General features: G+C 40.1%; 1 protein-coding gene across 7 annotated transcripts; it reads left to right on the top strand.

Annotated features, from left to right (window-relative positions):
• The first annotated feature begins 2,537 nt into the window (after positions 1 to 2,537).
• On the top strand, positions 2,538 to 18,550 carry odf2a (outer dense fiber of sperm tails 2a). 7 transcript variants are annotated; one of them, XM_014335726.2, is made up of 20 exons: positions 2,538 to 2,695; positions 4,078 to 4,191; positions 4,354 to 4,467; positions 4,563 to 4,739; positions 5,244 to 5,437; positions 5,700 to 5,832; positions 5,977 to 6,099; positions 6,622 to 6,696; positions 6,812 to 6,883; positions 7,028 to 7,144; positions 7,364 to 7,549; positions 8,672 to 8,707; positions 10,122 to 10,231; positions 13,152 to 13,287; positions 13,497 to 13,607; positions 13,713 to 13,976; positions 14,475 to 14,575; positions 16,011 to 16,173; positions 16,761 to 16,886; positions 16,971 to 18,548. In XM_014335726.2, exons 1-20 carry the CDS (start codon positions 2,693 to 2,695, stop codon positions 17,139 to 17,141), a joined length of 2,526 nt encoding a protein of 841 aa, XP_014191212.1. In that variant the 5' UTR covers positions 2,538 to 2,692; the 3' UTR covers positions 17,142 to 18,548. The 7 variants fall into 7 exon arrangements, with proteins under 7 accessions (XP_014191212.1, XP_014191211.1, XP_005929070.1 ...); XM_014335725.2 differs by having other exon boundaries at positions 2,541 to 2,695; positions 5,974 to 6,099; positions 6,625 to 6,696; positions 16,971 to 18,547; XM_005929008.3 differs by having other exon boundaries at positions 2,542 to 2,695; positions 5,244 to 5,431; positions 5,974 to 6,099; positions 16,971 to 18,546.
• Positions 18,551 to 19,125: the final 575 nt, after the last annotated feature.

Below are 19,125 nucleotides of genomic sequence, written 5' to 3'. Positions count from 1 at the left end.
GCTCCACCACCGTGCTGACAGTTGGTCTGAGGTGTTTGTGCTGGTGTTGTGAAATGGAGCTCTTGGGTTTGTTGCAGTGTTTGAAAGATTGACACATGTCTTGAATGTTTTCCACTTGTGAATAATCCGTCAAACAGTGGACAACAGATTGTTTGGAAATGGCCGTTTAACACTTGCCAGGTTGATGGGCAGCAACATTTTCTTATTATAGATCGTTGTTGATGTCTTTCCTCTTTGGCGTTGTGTTAACACACCTGAATGCTCAGGAGCAGCAAACTACCTAAACCTGAGCTTATATGGAGGTGCTCACACTTGCTGATGATCAGATAATCAAGTGGATTTGATTAGCAGTGCCTGGCTGCTGCTTGCCATCTTAATTCCTTTTGAAGCAGTTAAAGTGTGCCTACTTTTTCACACGCTGCTTCTGCATTTGACACAAAATTTAATATGTTGTGTGTTATGTTGTTGTTCATTACTGCAATGAATTTATCAGAATGTGTAATCTGCAGGATTATACAGAGGATATCACTACTGTAAACTAAAATGGAAATCTAAACCCTGAGATCCAACTCTGTCCAAACCACAAAAGACTTTTTATTCCTCTTCTGCTGTCATGTTGCTATTCCTGTCATAATTATCTGACATGTTGGGTGTTCAAGGACTACAAATGTTCAGCGTTTTGTGACATAAATTTGCCTTATTTTGAAAAGTTTCACTCTTTTATTTTCCAGAATTCACACGGTCATATATTTATATTTTTGTTGCAATCATGCCAATTCAGTCCATTTCAAAGTAATCAAAGTGAAAATGCACAGAAGATGCTGTGATTTTTGAAGGCCAGCTATGGGGGTGAAATCTGCCTAGGCAGTATTAGAATCCAACAGAGCACAAGAAATAAACTTGTTTTTGACATGGACGCACAAAGCCCCAACTCCACGTCAGCAACCTGCTAACGCACGTCACAAATAACTGCCAACTGATCAATTCTGATTTCTTCCCCAGATGTGCAGGGGTCCTTTCTACTGTTTTCTACTTGTAAAATTGTCCAAAAGATGGGAGCACCCGTCCTTTATACCCACATGTGTCACATGCTTGTGATTATCAGTGTCAAAATGTCAAATGTATTTTTAATATTTCTTTAAAAAAAAAAAAAAAAAGAACAGATGTTTATCTGTAAGCAGCATGTTTGTTTAGAGTAGGAGGTGCCAAAGACTGGTGTATTCTCATGTTCCCATCTTAACAATGATTAAAATCAGTTATTGTATCAGATGTTGCTTTTTCCCCCTCTGTGATGGAGCCAATAATGAAAACAATATTTGGCTTCATTAAAGGAGTGTCCTGTGTCACAACAGAGATGATGTGTGTATTTTTCTTTATTGTTGTATGTTGTTTGTGTTTAAAGAGTTCTGTGATACAATCAGCTTTACCCGTTTGTAAAGCAAGCCTTTAGCTGTGTTGTAGTGTGGGGGGGGAAAAGGCTAGTGTGCCTGAGTAGCACCTTAAATCTAAAAGCAGCCCATTAGCTGATACACTCAACAGATGTGTTTCAAGGTTCAAAGATTTCAAATATCTTTCAAAGATTTTCTTTGGGCACTGGCTGCTATTTATTCGTATGAATCATGCAAGCACAGAAAAAGGATCTAACTCAAGGAATAAGTCATCTCTACATATAACAAACAACGTAGAATCTAAACATATGCGTTAGACACTTTTTGTTATTTGTCTTATTCCTGTAGTTGAATATTTTTCCATCTACAAAGTTATGGAACATACAAGTCTTGGGCCATATCCTGATCACTTAACCCCCAGCCACTGAGAGAAGCTGCAGCTCTAGTTAAAATAAATAAATTATAACAATTTTTAAATAGAAGGATTTTGAGGTGAGTGAAATGTGAATATGTGGTCCTTTAATGCTACTGCTGGGGTACTGCTCAACTTACTGAACTTAATTCCTCCCAAACAAACAACAGTTCAATTCAGTTTTATTTATACAGTGCCAAATCACAGTTGCCTGAAGGCGCTTTATATTGTAAAGTGCACCCTATAATAATACAAAGAAACCCCCCCAACAATCATACGACCCCCTATGAGCAAGCACTCTGGCGACAGTGGGAAGGAAAAACTCCCTTTTAATAGGAAGAAATCTCCGGCAGAACCAGGCTCAGGGAGGGGCCGTAATCTGGGACCAGTTGGGGTGAGAGAAGGAAGACAACGATGTACTCATGTATATTTTTGTTTTCCTTTTCTGTCATTTAGCATATATTGCATTAACAGAAACGTGAGATTCGCGACAGCAAAGATGATGGCAGAAGAAAAACACTTCACCTGCTTTACCGCATTTGACTGCTTCTTGTTCCTCTGATGATTCAAAGTAAGAGTCCGAGTGAGTTTCAAGATGGCTGCTGAGTGGTGAGCTTACTTTAGAAAATGGAATTGACCGAGTGGGGGAGGTTCATCTTCGTTCAGCTATTCTCTTTGGTAGCTTGTTAAGTGTGTTGCTAAGTGACGTAACGTCGTCGACTCTGCTCCAATCTCTGTTTGAGAAAGACGTCACGTGCTTTAAAGTGACCAACCAGAAAGAAGCTTTGTCTGTTGGCGTTGACTCCAATCCAACTCCTCTCGAAGCATTAAATGGTGCTTTGCCAATGAATTATATTTCTATTTTGGGGGGTGTATTTTTACGGTTTCTCCTATGGTAAGATTCCTGACTTGTTCGTTTACTATACACATCCTAAAAATGCTGTCGTGAAGGTTTGAAGCTAATGTGATGAGAAGGAATAGTGACCTCATGACAACTTCGCCAACTGTTTAAAACAATGTCGATATGAAGTATACTCTTTGGTTATACATTAATAAATGGGGCGTCAGCCAAAAGTCTTTTCCTAATGAGACATCAAATACAAGAATGAGGATCAGATTTGTCGGTGACGGAGTGAATGATAGATGTTGATAGGTGTTGATAGACCAAAGAGTTAAGGTGGAAACTGTGCCTAGGAGGAAAGAGGGAAGGCAAGTTTGATGTGAGGAAAGGCAGGAGTGCAGAGGTGTTTGCAGAGGAACTGTTTTGAAATATAGGAACTATGTCTGGTACAAGGCAAAAGAGTTGGCTGATATGATGGAGAGGAGGAAGAAGGTAGAGTCTTAGAGTGATACTTAGAGTATTGCGTGTGCAGGAGAACAGATGGAAGCAAGGCCAGGAGCACTGTATTTGGATTCAAGCTGTCCAAGTACTGTGTACATAGGACAGCACCTTTCTCCTCCTAAGGAAGGAAAAAAGGACCAACCTGTGTGATTAAGCTGGAAAGGATGTGAAACAGGAGAGGTTGATGAAGGACAGAAATGTGCTAAGAAGAAAGTGTGTTGAGGAAATTGAAGACGTTCTTTGAGGAGCTGATGAATGAAGAAAACGAGAGAGACGAGGATTGATGAGGAAAGTTAGGGAATCTGAAAGTGAGGGGAGCTGTGAAGATGATGAAGAGTCCGTCCAGATGACATACCTGTGCAGGTATAGAGATGTCTGGGAGACAGAGTAGTGGACGTCTTGACAGATGTGCAGAGCACTAGTAACTACAGAGGGGTAAAGCTGATGAACCCCTCCTCAGCTTCAACAATAGGTGGAATAGACTGGAGAAGTGGAGGCATGTTCTGGAGAGAAGAGGCACGAGTGTCACTAGAATCCAGACAGTAGATGAGGTGGAAAGGTGAACATGCAAGGAACAGCGTTAGTAAAGGTAGAAACGTTTAGAAGCATCGAAAGCAGTGCACAAGAGAAATGAGTGCAGAGGAGTGTGTTGAGCTGGAGGTGGCAGTTGATGCTTTTCATTGGGAGTAACCAGAGTGGACAGGATCCAGAATCTGTGTCGGATCATATCCATAACATTCTTTTTGTAAAAGAATACCCAGTAATTTTTCTAGCTGTTTTTGACTTACCTTAACAGAAAATTATGGATTTTGTGCACTCAAACTAACATATCCTGTCGTATTTATTTGCAAATTATTAAGATATTGTTTTGTTTTTTTTATTGAGCTACATGCTGTTCTATTAAGCTTATTCTTACTTAAGCTCATGTGCCACAGAGGAAAATCACGAGAACACGCTCAAATTCACCTCCAATTCATGTGCACATCAATGACACCGTGCCAGTACACGTGCACCTGGACAGCCAGAGGAGTCCTGGCAGGTCACCTCAGGTTAGATATTTGTATGTGGACTGTCTGTCTTGTGATGTTGTTCATGTTTTATTGTGAATGTTTCTCCTAATCGAATCTCTTGATCATAAGCCGTTTGCTCACTCATGCCCATAGTACATGCCCATTCTAATAAATGCAATTAATATAAGCACACTGTATTAGGGGAAGACTGCAGTCAACAAAGCAGACCTTCGTCCCACAGCTAAAGTCAAAACTCGAGGTGTGGGGATCACGCCAGGAAAGACCTCCATACGTGATGCCACATATAAGTGGGAGGTAATACCTTCTCTCAGTTTCCAGTCCACTCTGCTATTTTTTTAAAAACACTCACGCAATCAAAGATGTAGTGTCACGGTATATTTTGCACCAAGGGGCCAACGCACAACCTTGAGATCACACCACCGAAACCAGAACCTGAAAGCTCGCAGTCTGCACTTCAGTTAGCTGACCTTGCATCAGAGGAGGAAGAAGGCCTACATGGACAAATCAGCCAGTACACGAGGAAGATTGACAACTTATTGACTGAAGTCAGCTCGCTGAAAAATGAGGTCAGTTTGAATTAAGCAACTGTCCAACCTACAACCCTAACCTTACTATTAATTAGACAGATTTCAGATTATAACTTGTTTGTTAGTAGTACTTATGTTATAAACATTGTTGATTTCTATTTTTCTTACATGGGATTTTCAAGGCGAGTCTTGTTACATATTTATTGTTACATAACCATTTAAGGGCACCCAGACAATAAATGGGTTTATTCCATGGAAACTGTTTTAAATACTCATGGAAATTTGAACTCCTGGAAATTGAATGGTAAAATCTAAATGTAGAAATGTATTAATTTAGTCAAAATTCTCCAGTCTTGCCACTCACGTGTAATAAGTATAGCAGGGAGATAACCTGTTCATTTACCCCATTGAAAGACTTGCCCTCATTTTAAACTGCCACATCTGATGATCACAAAGAGCAGCGAGGTTTTCTTGTCGATTTCTGTGCTTAAAGCGTTGGTCCACATGTCCTTTTTCACTTATACCTATCCGGTATATATGCAGGTAGAAATGCAAAAGAAGGAGCGGCTGCTAGAGCGTCAGTCGAAGCAGCTGAGCGTGTCCCAGCGGGTGATCGCTGAGCAGGAAGAGGAGCTGGCTGAGGTGACCAAAGAGCTGGAGGAGACGGAGAAGGAAAACACCAGGTTACGGCTTTCCATGGAGAAGATGCTGGAGGAGAATGACTGTAACAGGCAAATGTGATCCCAAACTCATTCCCAACCCTTCACGTGACAAACAGCCTCTCTTTGCCCTCATTTTCAAAGGGCTTAGAGATCTGGGTGGTTAATTATACTATAGGCAACTGAAAGAAAATAGCTTGATTCAACTGCATTTCAACTATACTACCTGTTAGCGTATGTGACATAAAGGTGGGACAGTCATTTCAGAGTATGACGTTTATGAAACTCATGTTCGAGTAGTAGTATGTTTGTGATTTAAGGTCTGTTTGTTCCTACACAGTGACAGTGGGCATCAGGACAAAGATGCTTTACTCAGGATGCTGATGGAGGCTGAGGTGAATGGAGCAGCAGCTGCAAAGCAAGCCTCCGCCCTGCGAGAGTCCATTTTCAATCTGTGCGCTCCTGGTAGCAATGTGAGTATTACCTCAGGGTCTGCTCTTTCAATGTGTCCTGTGAGACTGGGGGAACATGGGAACTTTAGAAAGAAACAGGAGGCTTTCTCAGTGTTTCGTGATGCAGTGTTTCTATCTCTGTCTGTGTCTTTGCTGCTGAAGAAGCCATTTGGCTCTGAGTCTTCAGCCTTGGCCTGTCAGAACGAGCTGCTGCTGCAGAAACTGGAGACATTTGAGGTCACAAACCGGACACTGCGGAAGCTTCTCAGAGAGCAGCATGAATCTCAGGTACTGTGCAAGATGATTTTTTGATTTACAGCACAGATCATTTGGAGAAATCTAAAGAGAGCCTATTGCGCCTTAAGCTCCAGTGTAAATGGTTGCAGGACTGTGTTGATGATCCATTTCATGCAAGCAGGGTCCAATGAATGAACCGTAACCTCAGTCTAATCCAACTGCCAATTTACAATAGCACAAAATACACAGGAACTCATGCTGCCTTTAGATGAGTAAATATTGAACTGTTTCTGGGACAGTATTCTTTCACATGAAAACAACACAAGGAAACCTCAGTGAAGAGAAACAGAGTGAGAAAAGGGGGCATGTCGCAGTCGTAGTTTTGGTAGGAAGCTAGATTTGCCAGTATGGTGCAGATCTGTTGTAATTTTCAAATAAATGAATCCTTACTTAGTAAGTTGATTATATTCTGTCACAATATTTAGCCTTGGTTGGTCTCTTAACACTTTTGTAGATGCAGTAAATGCTTGTTAAAGAAACTGGTGAAGTTTTATATGTGTGGATGGTTTAAAGCAGATGGAGTCACTCCAGCTGTCAAGGAAGGACGAATTACTCAAGAAACTGGCAGACACAGAAGCTGAAAATGCCGTGAGTTTAATAGAAACTACAAATTCTTTTTGTTTAAGTAACCTCACAAAATACATCCATTTTGTGTTGTTTCCTTTTTTGTGTCAGAAATCATATGTTTTCTTTCCTTTTACAGCATCTTGTTGTTAAACTTCAAGAGAAAGACCGAGAGGTTAATCGACTTGCCAAGCTCTTAGATGATGAAAAGGTGGCTGTCTTATTTAGAACTCTCTTCATCTGAAATTTTCCATACGGCATTCTTTCACTGCAGCATTACTCATATCATATAATCTTAGAACTAACAAATGTCAAAGCACAAAACAAGTATCTTCTGCTGGCTTTGGAAATGCAGGACAATGCCAGGAGCACAGCTGTTTTTTCAAAGAGCCTGGAGTCAACACGAGCTCATTTACAAGGACAGCTCCGGAGCAAAGACGCTGAGAACAGTCGCCTCACTGTGCAGATAAAGGTTTGTGTGGTATCTTCTGCCATCTGTTGCTGTTTTTTGGTGCTGTGTATAATAATGATGGATGGATGGATGGAAAGAAATGATAGTCAGTGAACACACACCCTGGAGAATATATATTTATTGCAATCTATATTTGTCCAGTTGTTTGTATTGTAGTCAGACATGTTTTTTTCAGTATATCTTTATCTATGCGTCTGTTATCCTCTGTCATTGGTACAGAACCTGGAAAAAGCAGCCAATCGGCAGAAGGTGGAGATAAAACATCTGACAGATCAGCTGGTGACACTAAAGCAGCAGGCAGGCGCAGACAGAGAGGCTCTGAAACGAGCCGCACGGGCCCAAAAGCAGCGAGCTGAGCGCAGCGAGGACACCGCAGGCCATCTCAGCATCCAGCTGCTGGACATGGTACGTCCTTCCACAGCGCAGACATACCAGTCTATTAAAACCTTTAATGTCATGGATATTAAACTTGTTCTGCTGTTTTTTATATTATGTCATTTCTGTCAATTATATTCTGTTCAGTTTGATTTTGTCATATAAGTCAATTCAACTCAATTCAATTCAACTTTATTTATATAGCGCCAAATCACAACAAAAGTCGCCTCAAGGCGCTTCATAGATACAGAGAAAAACCCAACAATCATATGACCCCCTATGAGCAAGCACTTTGGCAACAGTGGGAAGGAAAAACTCCCTTTTAACAGGAAGAAACCTCCGGCAGAACCAGGCTCAGGGAGGGGCGGGGCCATCTGCTGCGACCGGATGGGGTGAGAGAAGGAAGACAGGATAAAGACATGCTGTGGAAGAGAGACAGAGGTTAATAACAGATATGATTCAATGCAGAGAGGTCTATTAATACATAGTGAGTGAGAAAGGTGACTGGAAAGGAAAAACTCAATGCATCATGGGAATCCCCCGGCAGCCTACATCTATTGCAGCATAACTAAGGGAGGATTCAGGGTCACCTGGTCCAGCCCTAACTATATGCTTTAGCAAAAAGGAAAGTTTTAAGCCTAATCTTACAAGTAGAGATAGTGTCTGTCTCCTGAATCCAAACTGGAAGCTGGTTCCACAGAAGAGGGGCCTGAAAACTGAAGGCTCTCCCTCCCATTCTACTTTTAAATACTCCAGGAACAACAAGTAGGCCTGCAGAGCGAGAGCGAAGTGCTCTAATAGGGTGATATGGTACTGCAAGGTCATTAAGATAAGATGGGGCCTGATTATTTAAGACCTTGTATATGAGGAGCAGGATTTTCTTCCTAGTTTGACTTCAGGATCTGCAGTTAGTTTGGTTCCAGTGTGTCGCAGAGAAGACGGGTCTTATGAAAAATACTGACTGTCTAGATGTGCATCTATGATGTGTTATTTTACAGTTGCCATTCACCATCCTCCTAATGACCTTTGCTATTTTGTCTTTAAGAAGATGCAGTGACACTAGACTCTTTGTATATTTGAAAACTAATTTAAGGAGATGTTTCTTTTAGATTCAGTATAATACTGATGCCACTTTATCTTCATTATTTTCAGAGGTTGGTTGCAGAAGGATCTCAGGTGCTTAAGAGTGTGAGCTTGAGCCCATACTGTTCATCTTAATCATTAGGCTGCTTCTTTAGATTGTACCATGATGTGTAGCTTTTTCAGATCTTTTAGCCTGCTTCTCTTTGTCACGCAGGTTCTATTTAAGTGATTTCTGGATTCAGTGGGTTTGGCTGTAATCAGGCACAAATGTGGCCCAGATTTCCAAAAAAATGTGATAAATCACAGTTAATTCGACCATTGGTACAGTTAATTTTTCACAGAAGTAGAGTCAAAAGAAGCATTTGATGCCTTCTTTTATTTGAGGCTGCCCAGATCCTAAAGCCTTCTTCATCGTCTTTATCACTGACTGAAGAGTTGCCAAGCCAGCTAACTTAAAGAAAGCCTGTCAAACTTGCTTCATAGTCCAACCCTCTGGTCCATACTGCAGCAAACAAATGTAATAAACACCACAGAGTGTGAGCCTGAAATTTGAGTAGATGAACTGGTAATGTGGAGTTTTAAGTTCCAGAGCAGCAGATCAGAAATAGTTCAGTCAGCTCTGAGTAAGTGTGCAGGTGGGTTATGAACAAAAGTCTTATTTCATGCAGCTCTGACCCACATATAGAGAGTCTGTAGAAAAAGCAATATTATTCTGGCTGCTTATATGATGACCAGTAGTAGGTACTGTACATATTAATGTCTGGGACCTTATTACTACAACTGGGCTGGTTTGTCAGTACTATCTTACCCTCTGGAAATATTTGGCAGGGCTGTTCTCTTTGCATCATTATCATGGTCCTATTGGCTTGGAGAGCAAATACCAGACATACAGGATAGCTATAACTTTCTGGATAACCCCAGGAGGTTATAGCTATCCCATTAGTCTACTATTTTGCTTCCCGGTAGTTCTACATCTTTAGTTTGGATCACCTTCTCTGTCTTTGGCATCATTCAGCCACACTTAGTGTGTCCTCGCTCTTGATCCTTTCTGGTGAGGTGCATCAAAGAGTTAAAGCCTTGCAAATTTTCTGGCATACAGCTTGATGCCATATGATGTAAAGTCATAAAACCAAGGAAAAACAGGACTTGTTTTGCTCCTTAAAAAGGTCGAGCCATTCATACATCACCAGCAATCCAGCACAGTGCTTGTGTTTTTCAACTTAAAAAACAGCTGCAGGATGTTCATAGACAGAGCTGGTCACAAACACAACAGTGGCTTTACAGATTACAGGTTTTTACAGTTCTACTATATGTTTATGTACATTTCCAAAATGTCTTTGGACATGATTCTAGAACTCAACAAATGGAGATATTTGACCATAATGTACAATCAAATACAGCATATCAACATAAGCACCTCATACCAGGAGAAGTCTAAAAACAAACCAGTGCCGAACTATGACTATAACTGAATCAACCAGTATTAGTGAACAGTGACAAAGATGTATTCCAATTGCAGGAGAAGCAGATAGCAGAGGTGCTGTCAGCAGCTGAGACATGGCAGAGTCAACATGCACGAGAAGCAAAAGACAAGAGTAAACTGGATATTGAATTGTCGCTATTGAACAGGTAACTGCATTTTCCTTTTCTCTGTTCACAAAGGGGGGATAAAAAACCCAAGATCCTAAACTCCTTTTATTTTTCACAAAGGAGTTTTGGACAGCTGAATGGCATGCAGGACAATAAAAGTCTGTTGATATTTTTGGAAAATCACCATGAATACATTTTTATTTTGACGTTTGCAAGGTCTTCAAATGTCACATTGGTAATTGTGCAGAGCAAAATGCCTTATACCAGTAATGGCATTAGCATAGGGTTATAGACTGTAGCCATATACCAAGCATCCCTTCATTCATTCATCAAGCTTTCTTGCTTTCAGTAACATTCTGGGAGAGAAATAAACAGGGAATTGTTTGAGCTGAAGTTGGATATAGCAGTAGATTTGAGGGTGGGATGTGAGAGACATGCAGATATGGAGAAAATGTAGTTGACACAATATGTCCATTGATCTCTTTGGCAAAACTCTGAGAGGAGCACTCTTGCTGAGACTCATTTGTTTGGCTGTTGTTAAAATACAAAATAAAATGTGATCCTAAGGAAAACGTGTGTGTGAGATGTAAATTTCAACTTAATTAAATTTTTATGTATATAGCGCCAAAACAGAACCACAATCGCCTCAAGGTGAAAACTGTGTAATCTAATAAACCCATATTATATTGACAATAGAACATATCAGCACATGTCAAAAAAGTTGGAATGGAGCAGTAATAGTCTGGAAAAGTAGGTGGTACTGAAAAATTGTCTGGAGGAACATTTTGCAGCTAATTAGGTTCATTGGCAACAGGTTAGTAACATGATTATAAAAGCAGCATCTTAGATGCAGAATTTCTCAGCGTAACATAGATGGTAAAAAAAAAAAGGTTGCCATAGATTGCTGGTCAAAAAAAATGAAGCCGGTATGGAAGTGCATTATATCCATCCATGCCACCTGGTGGCACTAGCTGAGGTTGCAAAAACACTTCCAGTCCTATAGAAGTCTATAGGCTTTCTGCTACTTTGCTACTGTGTTCTTTGACCTAGTCATGCATTTTGGGTCATACTGAATAAAATAATGTAAACATTATCATACCATGTTACATAAAGCAGGATGAGCTGTGGTGTTATCTGCTTTCTCATTGGCTAACGACTTGTGAGCGTACTAGCAAGTGGTTTCACAGTCAGAGGTGCCCTTCGTCACTGTCAGGGTCCATCACTGTTTTTTGTGATGAAGATGGTGGAAAGGTTGACTTTGAGACTTCAGAATGGACATTTACAAACTGACGGGTGATGCCAGAATAGCTATGTAGCTACAACAATCTCCAAAAAAAATCTGCATCTGCAAATTGTGGAGCAACTGTGCTGTGGTCAGACAAATTGAAATTTGATAATCTTTTTGGAAAACGTAAATGTCAGGGGGGGATTGGCAGGTTTCACATCTGGAAAAGCGCCATCAATGCTGAAAGGTTTAGAGCAAAATATGCTCCCTGTGTGCATAATATGCATATTTAAGCAAGACAATGCTAAACTGCACATTTAATCTATTCCTACAGCATGTCTTTGTAGTGGAAGAATCTGGGGGTTGAATTGGCTTGCCTGCAGGCTGACCCAGATCTTTCAATAACTGAAAACATTTGGCACATTATGAAATAAGAAATATGAAAAAGAAGACATATGGCTGTTGAGTAGCTAAAATCCTCTATCAGATAAGAATGGGACAACATTCCTCTCAAAATTCCAGCAGCTGATCTTCTCAGTTACCAGACATTTACGGACGCGTGTTAAAAGAAAACGGGACACTACCCGGGGGGAAACATGGCCCTGTCCCAAATTTTGTGAGATGTGTTGCTCCCATCAAATTCAAAATGTACCAGTTTTTCTTTGTCAGTTTAAATACTTTATATGTTTTCATATTTTACATATTCTATATTGTGTTGTGAATAAAATAAAATGAGTTTATGAGATTTGCAAGTCATTTGTATAAAGCGCCTCGAGGGAACTGTTGTTGTGATTTGGCAGTATTGTCATGGTCCTGGGTCTGGGCACCCTGTGTTTTTGTTTCCTGGTTTTTGAATATACTTTCACTTAGTTAGTTTCTGGTTATATTTGTTGTTTCTACGCCTTAGGGGAGGCACAGAAACAAAAGCCTGTGTTTCATGTGTCACGTCGAGTCCGTTATATACTCATGTCTGTTCTTCAGCAGTCCCAGCGGTCCGTGTCTCAGCTTGTTTCTCATGTTTCCTGTTTTATTTTGATAGTCCCGCATCTTGCGTTTAGTGTGTTCAGGGTTGCTTCCTCCCTGTCACATTGTCTCTGACTAGTCGCAGCTGTGTTTCCCTCCTGTTTGCCATTTCCTTGTTATCATTGTGCATTTAGTCCTCTGTCTGTTTGGTTTGGTGCTTTTCTTCCTTTGTGTTCCAAGTTTCAGGTTTCAGGTCTTAGGCTTCATGTACTTAGTATTTTAGCTTTTCCCAGTATAGCTTCTGTTAGTTCCATCTTAGTCCTTCTTTGCTTTTGTTTGTAGTCTTGTGCAGCCAGAAATAAACTGCTCACTTTCTGTTCACTTCATCACATCTCCATTGTCTGCATTTGGGTCTGCACTCTCTTCACTCCACACAATCTGCAGCAGCAGACATCACAACTATATAAATAAAGTTGAATTGAATTTATTTTTACTTGAGTTTTTATTTAGTCCAATATCACAAACCAGTGTGCTCAGTGGACCTTTTAAACATTATTGAACCATATATAAGTCTTTAGACCCTTAATTCAGATAAGGGCAAGCTTCCAGAAAATGTAACATGAAAATCACAAAGATCCCGTTGTGATGAAATCAGTTACCAAGCTTCATTAATAGAATTTTGACTTTGGACTTTTGCTCTTTCAGATGGATTTTGTTTATATGAATGGAAATCTAATCCTTGTTAACTTGTTATCATATTTGGTATGACAGCCGTATAGCAGAGCTGACTGAGCAGCTTCATACTACTAAGGATAAAGGCAGAGCAGAGAAAGAAGCGCTGCTGGATCGTCTCCGTGAAATCACTGCAGAGAGTACTGCTGCCAAACTGGAGAACCAATCCCTCAAGGTGAAACAGCCAAAGTCACTTATTAATGATAACAGATTTGCTAAATGTTAATGAAACCATGCCCTGATCAGAATTTAGACACATCTGTTATGCTTTTGCGGCTTGGATGTAATCTTTCCATTACTGATTCTAATAGCTTTAGGTTGACTTATATTGCATTAGGAGTATGAACTGTCATTTTTATTTAATAAAAGTTCTGTTTCTCTCAGGCTACAGCGTCTGCGGTGGAGGAGAAGCTGTCCGTGTCTCAGTTAGAGCTTCAACAGGTCAAAGTTTCCATCAGACAGTATGAGGGCCTCCTAGACAGCTATAAGATGCAGGTCATTATTTCACACTCTCATGGGGATACAACAGTTTTACATTGTCATTGTACAGAAATGACACCGTTATTGTCCTTGTTGTCCTGTTAAACCATATCTACAAAGTTGGAGAAAACCCAGGCTGAGGCAGATGAGTACTGTGCTCGGCTGGCTCAAGCAGAGCAGAAGGCTCAGACGGTGCAGGGGGAGCTGGAGAAGGAGATCGATGAAGTGCGCAGGGAGCTTCTGGGACGGCTGGCAGAGTTGGAGCCTCTTCCTGAAGCCCTACAGCGCTCCCAGCTACAGCTGCAGGAAGCTCAGGATAGGGAGTGCAGCCAGGAGAAACACAGCTTGGAGCTCAGCACAGCACTGACTGATCTCCGCATGAAGGTCACAACAGTCTTATGCTTTATAGCCAAAGATAGCATTAAAAATATTAACAATATTGAAATGATGTTAATGAAAAATTCAAATAAAAATATAGGATGGTAGTGGTACAAGAGCAAGAACAAATGGGAATGACAGATAATAAATGATAGATGGGCAGAAAGGAATGCTTGTTGGGAAGTGTGGATACAATGGTGCTTTACAAAGTTTGGAAAAATAGCTTTTTAATATAATTATAGCTAACAGACTAATAAACTTGTAGAAAAGGGCACAAATAACAATTATACCATACCCAACTGGGGGTAATGTGGGTTTTAGCATCTCTCTCAAGAGCATTTCAACTTTAACAGGAGCCAGGGATCAAACTACCAACTTTCCCCCTTGTCTCTTGAGCCACATCTATTCCATTCTGAGACTACTTTTCATCTCTGTGCATCTTCAGTTAATATTCAGTGAAAATGTTTTCTAAATACATTATTCAAAGGCCTTCTATTGTGTTAGGTGGAGACCCAAGGCAGCCAGATGGAGCTTCTTAGACAGAAGAAAAAGGTGCTGCTGGAGGAGAACAGACAGCTTCAGCAGCGAGTAGAAAGTTTGGAAAGGTCCGTCTTCTCTTATGCTGTTTCACTTTAATACTGTCTAGATATATAATTATTTATCAACCACCATGTCGTCCAACAGCTGTTTCTTGTTCTTGTCTTTACACCTTGTCATTCCTAATAAAACCCCGTATCTGATCCTATTCTAGAAAGCAGGTTTTATGAAATTCAGATTTTTCAGTTTAAAAAAAAACAACCCAAACCCCAGGTAACATAACCGGCTTACTGGGACATTTGTTGTATTGCAATTGGTCAAAATAAAACACAATGATGGAGTTAACAAAGTCGGAAGCAGCCATTTCTAATCCTCTTAATACTAATGATATGAGGCTGGGAAGAGAGCATATAGAACTATGTTTGGCCATAAGTGAAGGAGCATGTCCTCCATTGACAGCACGCCGTTGTTTCATAGCATAAAGGGGAGTGGACAGAAGACACTTGCTGCTCGACAAAATCATGTTGTCAGCAAGTCTCTGAAATGCTTTTAGGCAGAGAAATGTCCTGTGAGCTGGGTAAATGCTGAGGTAAACATTAGTGACCCTGTCAAATAGGAGCAGCACATTTTATATCAGGATTCTGAATTTGTATTTTGTGAGGTGAGAATTGAGCAAACATAAATCCACTGATGTTTGTTTAGCTATTGAATCATGATGTCCCGTCTGGCTGAAGAAGGAGAGTTCCCAGGCTTGATTGGCCAGGGGGTCTCCTGAAGCAGCAGAGGAGTATCAGAGGGGGTATCCGGTGCAATTTCTGCAGTTCTGATAGAAAAAACTGGGGTGTGATAGGAGTTTAGAGTCTTTCGGTAGGCCTCAAAAAAGTTCTGGCAAGCTGTCCGCTGACTCAGGAATGGGAAGCTGGCTGGCTCAGGCTGTGTTTGGTTGGGCAGGAGAACTGCTGACTGGGACTGGCAATACACTGCAAAAACTCGAAATCTTACCAAGTATATTTTTTTAATTTCTAGTCAAAATAATCTCATCACACTTAAAATAAGACACAATCAGCTACAGGGTAACACTTCAGTAAGATATATGAACTTGTTTTTAGACAGTGCATCTTGAAACTAGAGATTTTTCACTTATTCCATTGGCAGGTTTTTTTTCACTTAATACAAGATATTTTTGCTTGGAATAAGTGAAAACATCTGCCAATGGAACAAGTGAAAATTAAATTAAATTTGTCTATTTTTAAATTTGACACTGCTTGCCTTGCTTGTCCTGCCTTGCTTGTCCTGCCTTGCTTGTCCTGCCTTGCTTGTCCTGCCTTGCTTGCCCTGCCTTGCTTGTCCTGACAGAATTCCACTGAATCATATTTGAATTATATCGATTTAATATTAAATACGCTCCCAAAGCCTGTTAATTAAGCAATTTGAAATATATGTTCATTGAAAATACTCTAACTGCACCTTGTTGTCATTGTCTTTTTGTTTGCCATCTTCTAGAAAGTTAAAGGAGGCCGGCAGTCAGAATAGCGACCTGCTAGCAGTTATTGCAAAACGGGAAGAGACCGTCCACAGCAATGAGCTCCGTCTAAAAGAAAAAACAAGAGAATGCTCATTATTGAGCCATCGGCTGGAGGAGGCTCTGGATGATGCTCGCCAACAAGTCTGATCCTTTTTCATAGTGATTTACTTACAAAGAACTTTACACAAAATATGATTAACCCCAAGTGTGACAGCAATTCACAATAAAAAGACACGATGATACAAAGCACATACAGACCATACAGCCCGGCAAGCTTCGGAGGAAACACCTGGATTTTAATTAACATTATAAAGCAAACTTAATGATACTGCTTCAAATATGTTGTTCCTTTAAACCACTCCATCTACACAATGGACTGTGTATGTGTATCTGTAAATGCAATGTTTTAGCTCTAAATGCCCACTCCCTCAGCAGTATTATAATCACGGGTTTCATTTCTTTGAATTGGGCTCTGGGTTAGTGTTCTGAGTCAGTCACCACCTTAGATATCTTGGCATCTCTGACTATTAAATGTTTCCTTTTTAGCTTGTATTAAATAGGCTTTATTGATGATTGAATTTAACTGTGGTCAAATATGATACACCCATTTTTTCATATGTACTTACACTGACTATATTTTTATTTGAATTTGTTTATAAGAGCATGTAACATAGTGAAATAGTGTATAAAAGAAATTATAGTGAAATCCAGTGTGATCTGTTTATCAGATGTCAGAGACCAAAGAACGTGTTGTCAACAAACAACGTTCCACCCAGTCCAAAATACTGGACCTAGAAAACCAACTCAGCAGGACCACTGCAGAAATTAATCAATTGAAACGGAGCAAAGAGCAGGTAAAGGCTTCTGGGAATTACTGACTAAAATTGTCTGTGTAGAAACATGTGCTGGTCTGTAAAGTATGTATTTCTGATGTTTAGATGGAGTGGCGGTACCAGAGCCAGCTGCAGGATTTGAAGGATCGCCTGGAGCAGTCAGACAGCACTAATCGAAGCCTGCAAAACTATGTCCAGTTCCTCAAAGGATCCTATGCTAGTGTGTTTGGAGACTTTTCCCTCAGCAGCTCTCTGCAAGCCTCCTCACCCAGCTGATTGTGTATATTCCAGAACAGTGGCATGACTTAAGCCTGTCACTAGATTTGGCTGGCAGAGCTGGAGGCTGTGATGGTACCACAGTTTAAATAGCTCAGCTGTAATAAAGTTTCCTACCACAGAGCTCACACTTGATTTTGTCCCTATCAGTAAAAAAAGTTCATTTTTGTTGTAGTCAGATTTTTATCATGGCAGTCCACAGTGTCTGACTCCCCTATGGAGCCTTAAGTGACCTTAAGAGCTTAAGACAACTGCATTTATTTAGGTGTGTAAAGACATTTTTAAAGAAATGCTAGAGAGCCACAGGTATTTAACCCGACCACTGGTTATGAGGGTATACTTAGAAGAAGTGCAGTTTTTGGTAGTGGTTGGCTCCTGTTACGAAAGGCTATGTGGGCTTTCATAACAGGTAGTTGTGAAAATATATTAAAAGACTAATAACAAAAAAAAGATGTAACCAAAACAACAGCGAACCACTAATGCAAACAACTTTAGAAATGTAATTCTGTGAAAGTAATTCTCCCAGACATACACCTTTACAAAAGCCAGTGCTTGCATGAGACGTTTCGCCAGTTTAATATTGCCTTCAGAAAGAGATTTCGCAAGGTGCTGGTGATGGGGCTTTGAGAGGTCCAGTTTGACTAATGTGTGCAGTGTGGAAGATGAGTGTTGCCCTGGGTTGCGGTCGACATTGGTCCCGCTTCCACTCTTCATCGCCCAGCAGCAGGGTGTGGGAAATGGGGGTGCTTACTAAACCAGCTTTGCTGGCTCTCTCCTTCTGGGGGGTAGTCCTTTACATCCAGGTCTTAATCATCCCATCACTGTTGGCCATATCATATCACAATAGAGCTGTTTATCACCAGAATTAACAGTCACAGTTTTGTACTGTTGCTGACTTTTTTGTATGTATGTATGCCGAAACCAAGTCATGCATTTCTGATCCAGTAAGTACTTAAATGTGTCTTTCCTTCTGTTTGTATGGAGCTGAAAACAGTGGTGTTAATATTTTCCTTTGGCTGGTACAAGGCATTGTGTTTATCAATATCATTATTTTGAGTAGCATTAATAACTGTCATTCATGTTTTTTAAACTTGAGTGTATTTAATAATGGAAAGTTTTATATATGTTAAATATAATATTAAACCAGCAATAAAGCAAAAATATTTCTTTTCTCTTTTTTGCCATAATCAAATAGACTTTCCAATCAGTGGCATATAGTACGGCTGTTATGTTATCAAATATCATTACATGATTATCCTGGCCAAAAAAAAAAACTAAACAAAAAAGAATATATCACAATAATGATATGAGAGAAAAGGCAGTTTGTAATCATATTTGTACAAAAGTACAATACCAGTATATGGTGTTGGATTATAATATTATTTTATGCCATGTTATACCCCTAATTAAAGATTGTGAATTATTATGTAGTTTTAGTTTGCATTATTCTCCTGAATTAGAAGAAGGTGATAACTATTGCATTTGTTAAACTGATTTGCATTACATTAGACTGCTGATTTATTGTGAATGAATGATATTGTTTTATGATGCATTATACTGCTGAGTTATAAGAAATACTGTTCGCAGAAAGTCATCGCCTTATTTGTCTGATTAGAAGAGAACAGAACATACTGGAGTTTTCTGCCCCATCTCAGCAGGAGCAGATAAACAGGGAGCCAAGGTCGTAGCTTAGGCGCCGTGTGAGAGAAAGAATGTGAATGTTTAGGCTTTTATGATTAGGTGGGGGCCACTAGAGGCTATAAGAGTTTGATCAATGCTCCACCATTTTGAGATCTGATGCTGTCTGCGTACGGTGTCCATCTCCCACGCGTGTGATCATTAAAATCATCGTTTGACTCAACCCCGCCGGACCAGTGTTGTTATTGTGGTTTTTCCTCTTGTATCCATCCCCAATATTTGAATCCGTAACAATGGCAATACTCTTAATATTTATTTTGTTTGTTTTATATAGTTTTAAACTCCC

This window comes from Haplochromis burtoni, unplaced genomic scaffold (genome assembly GCF_018398535.1).
Source record: "Haplochromis burtoni strain Fernald_Lab_line unplaced genomic scaffold, NCSU_Asbu1 Contig_113, whole genome shotgun sequence".
Taxonomy (NCBI): domain Eukaryota; kingdom Metazoa; phylum Chordata; class Actinopteri; order Cichliformes; family Cichlidae; genus Haplochromis; species Haplochromis burtoni.
This window is presented reverse-complemented; position numbering and strand designations above follow the sequence as displayed.

Excerpts from the sequence above, each read along its gene's own strand:
- odf2a (XM_042223532.1), top strand. Across the intron at positions 4,740-5,243 it reads TCAGCTCGCTGAAAAATGAG|GTAGAAATGCAAAAGAAGGA; the intron begins GTCAGTTTGAAT and ends GTATATATGCAG. Across the intron at positions 10,232-13,151 it reads GAATTGTCGCTATTGAACAG|CCGTATAGCAGAGCTGACTG; the intron begins GTAACTGCATTT and ends TTGGTATGACAG.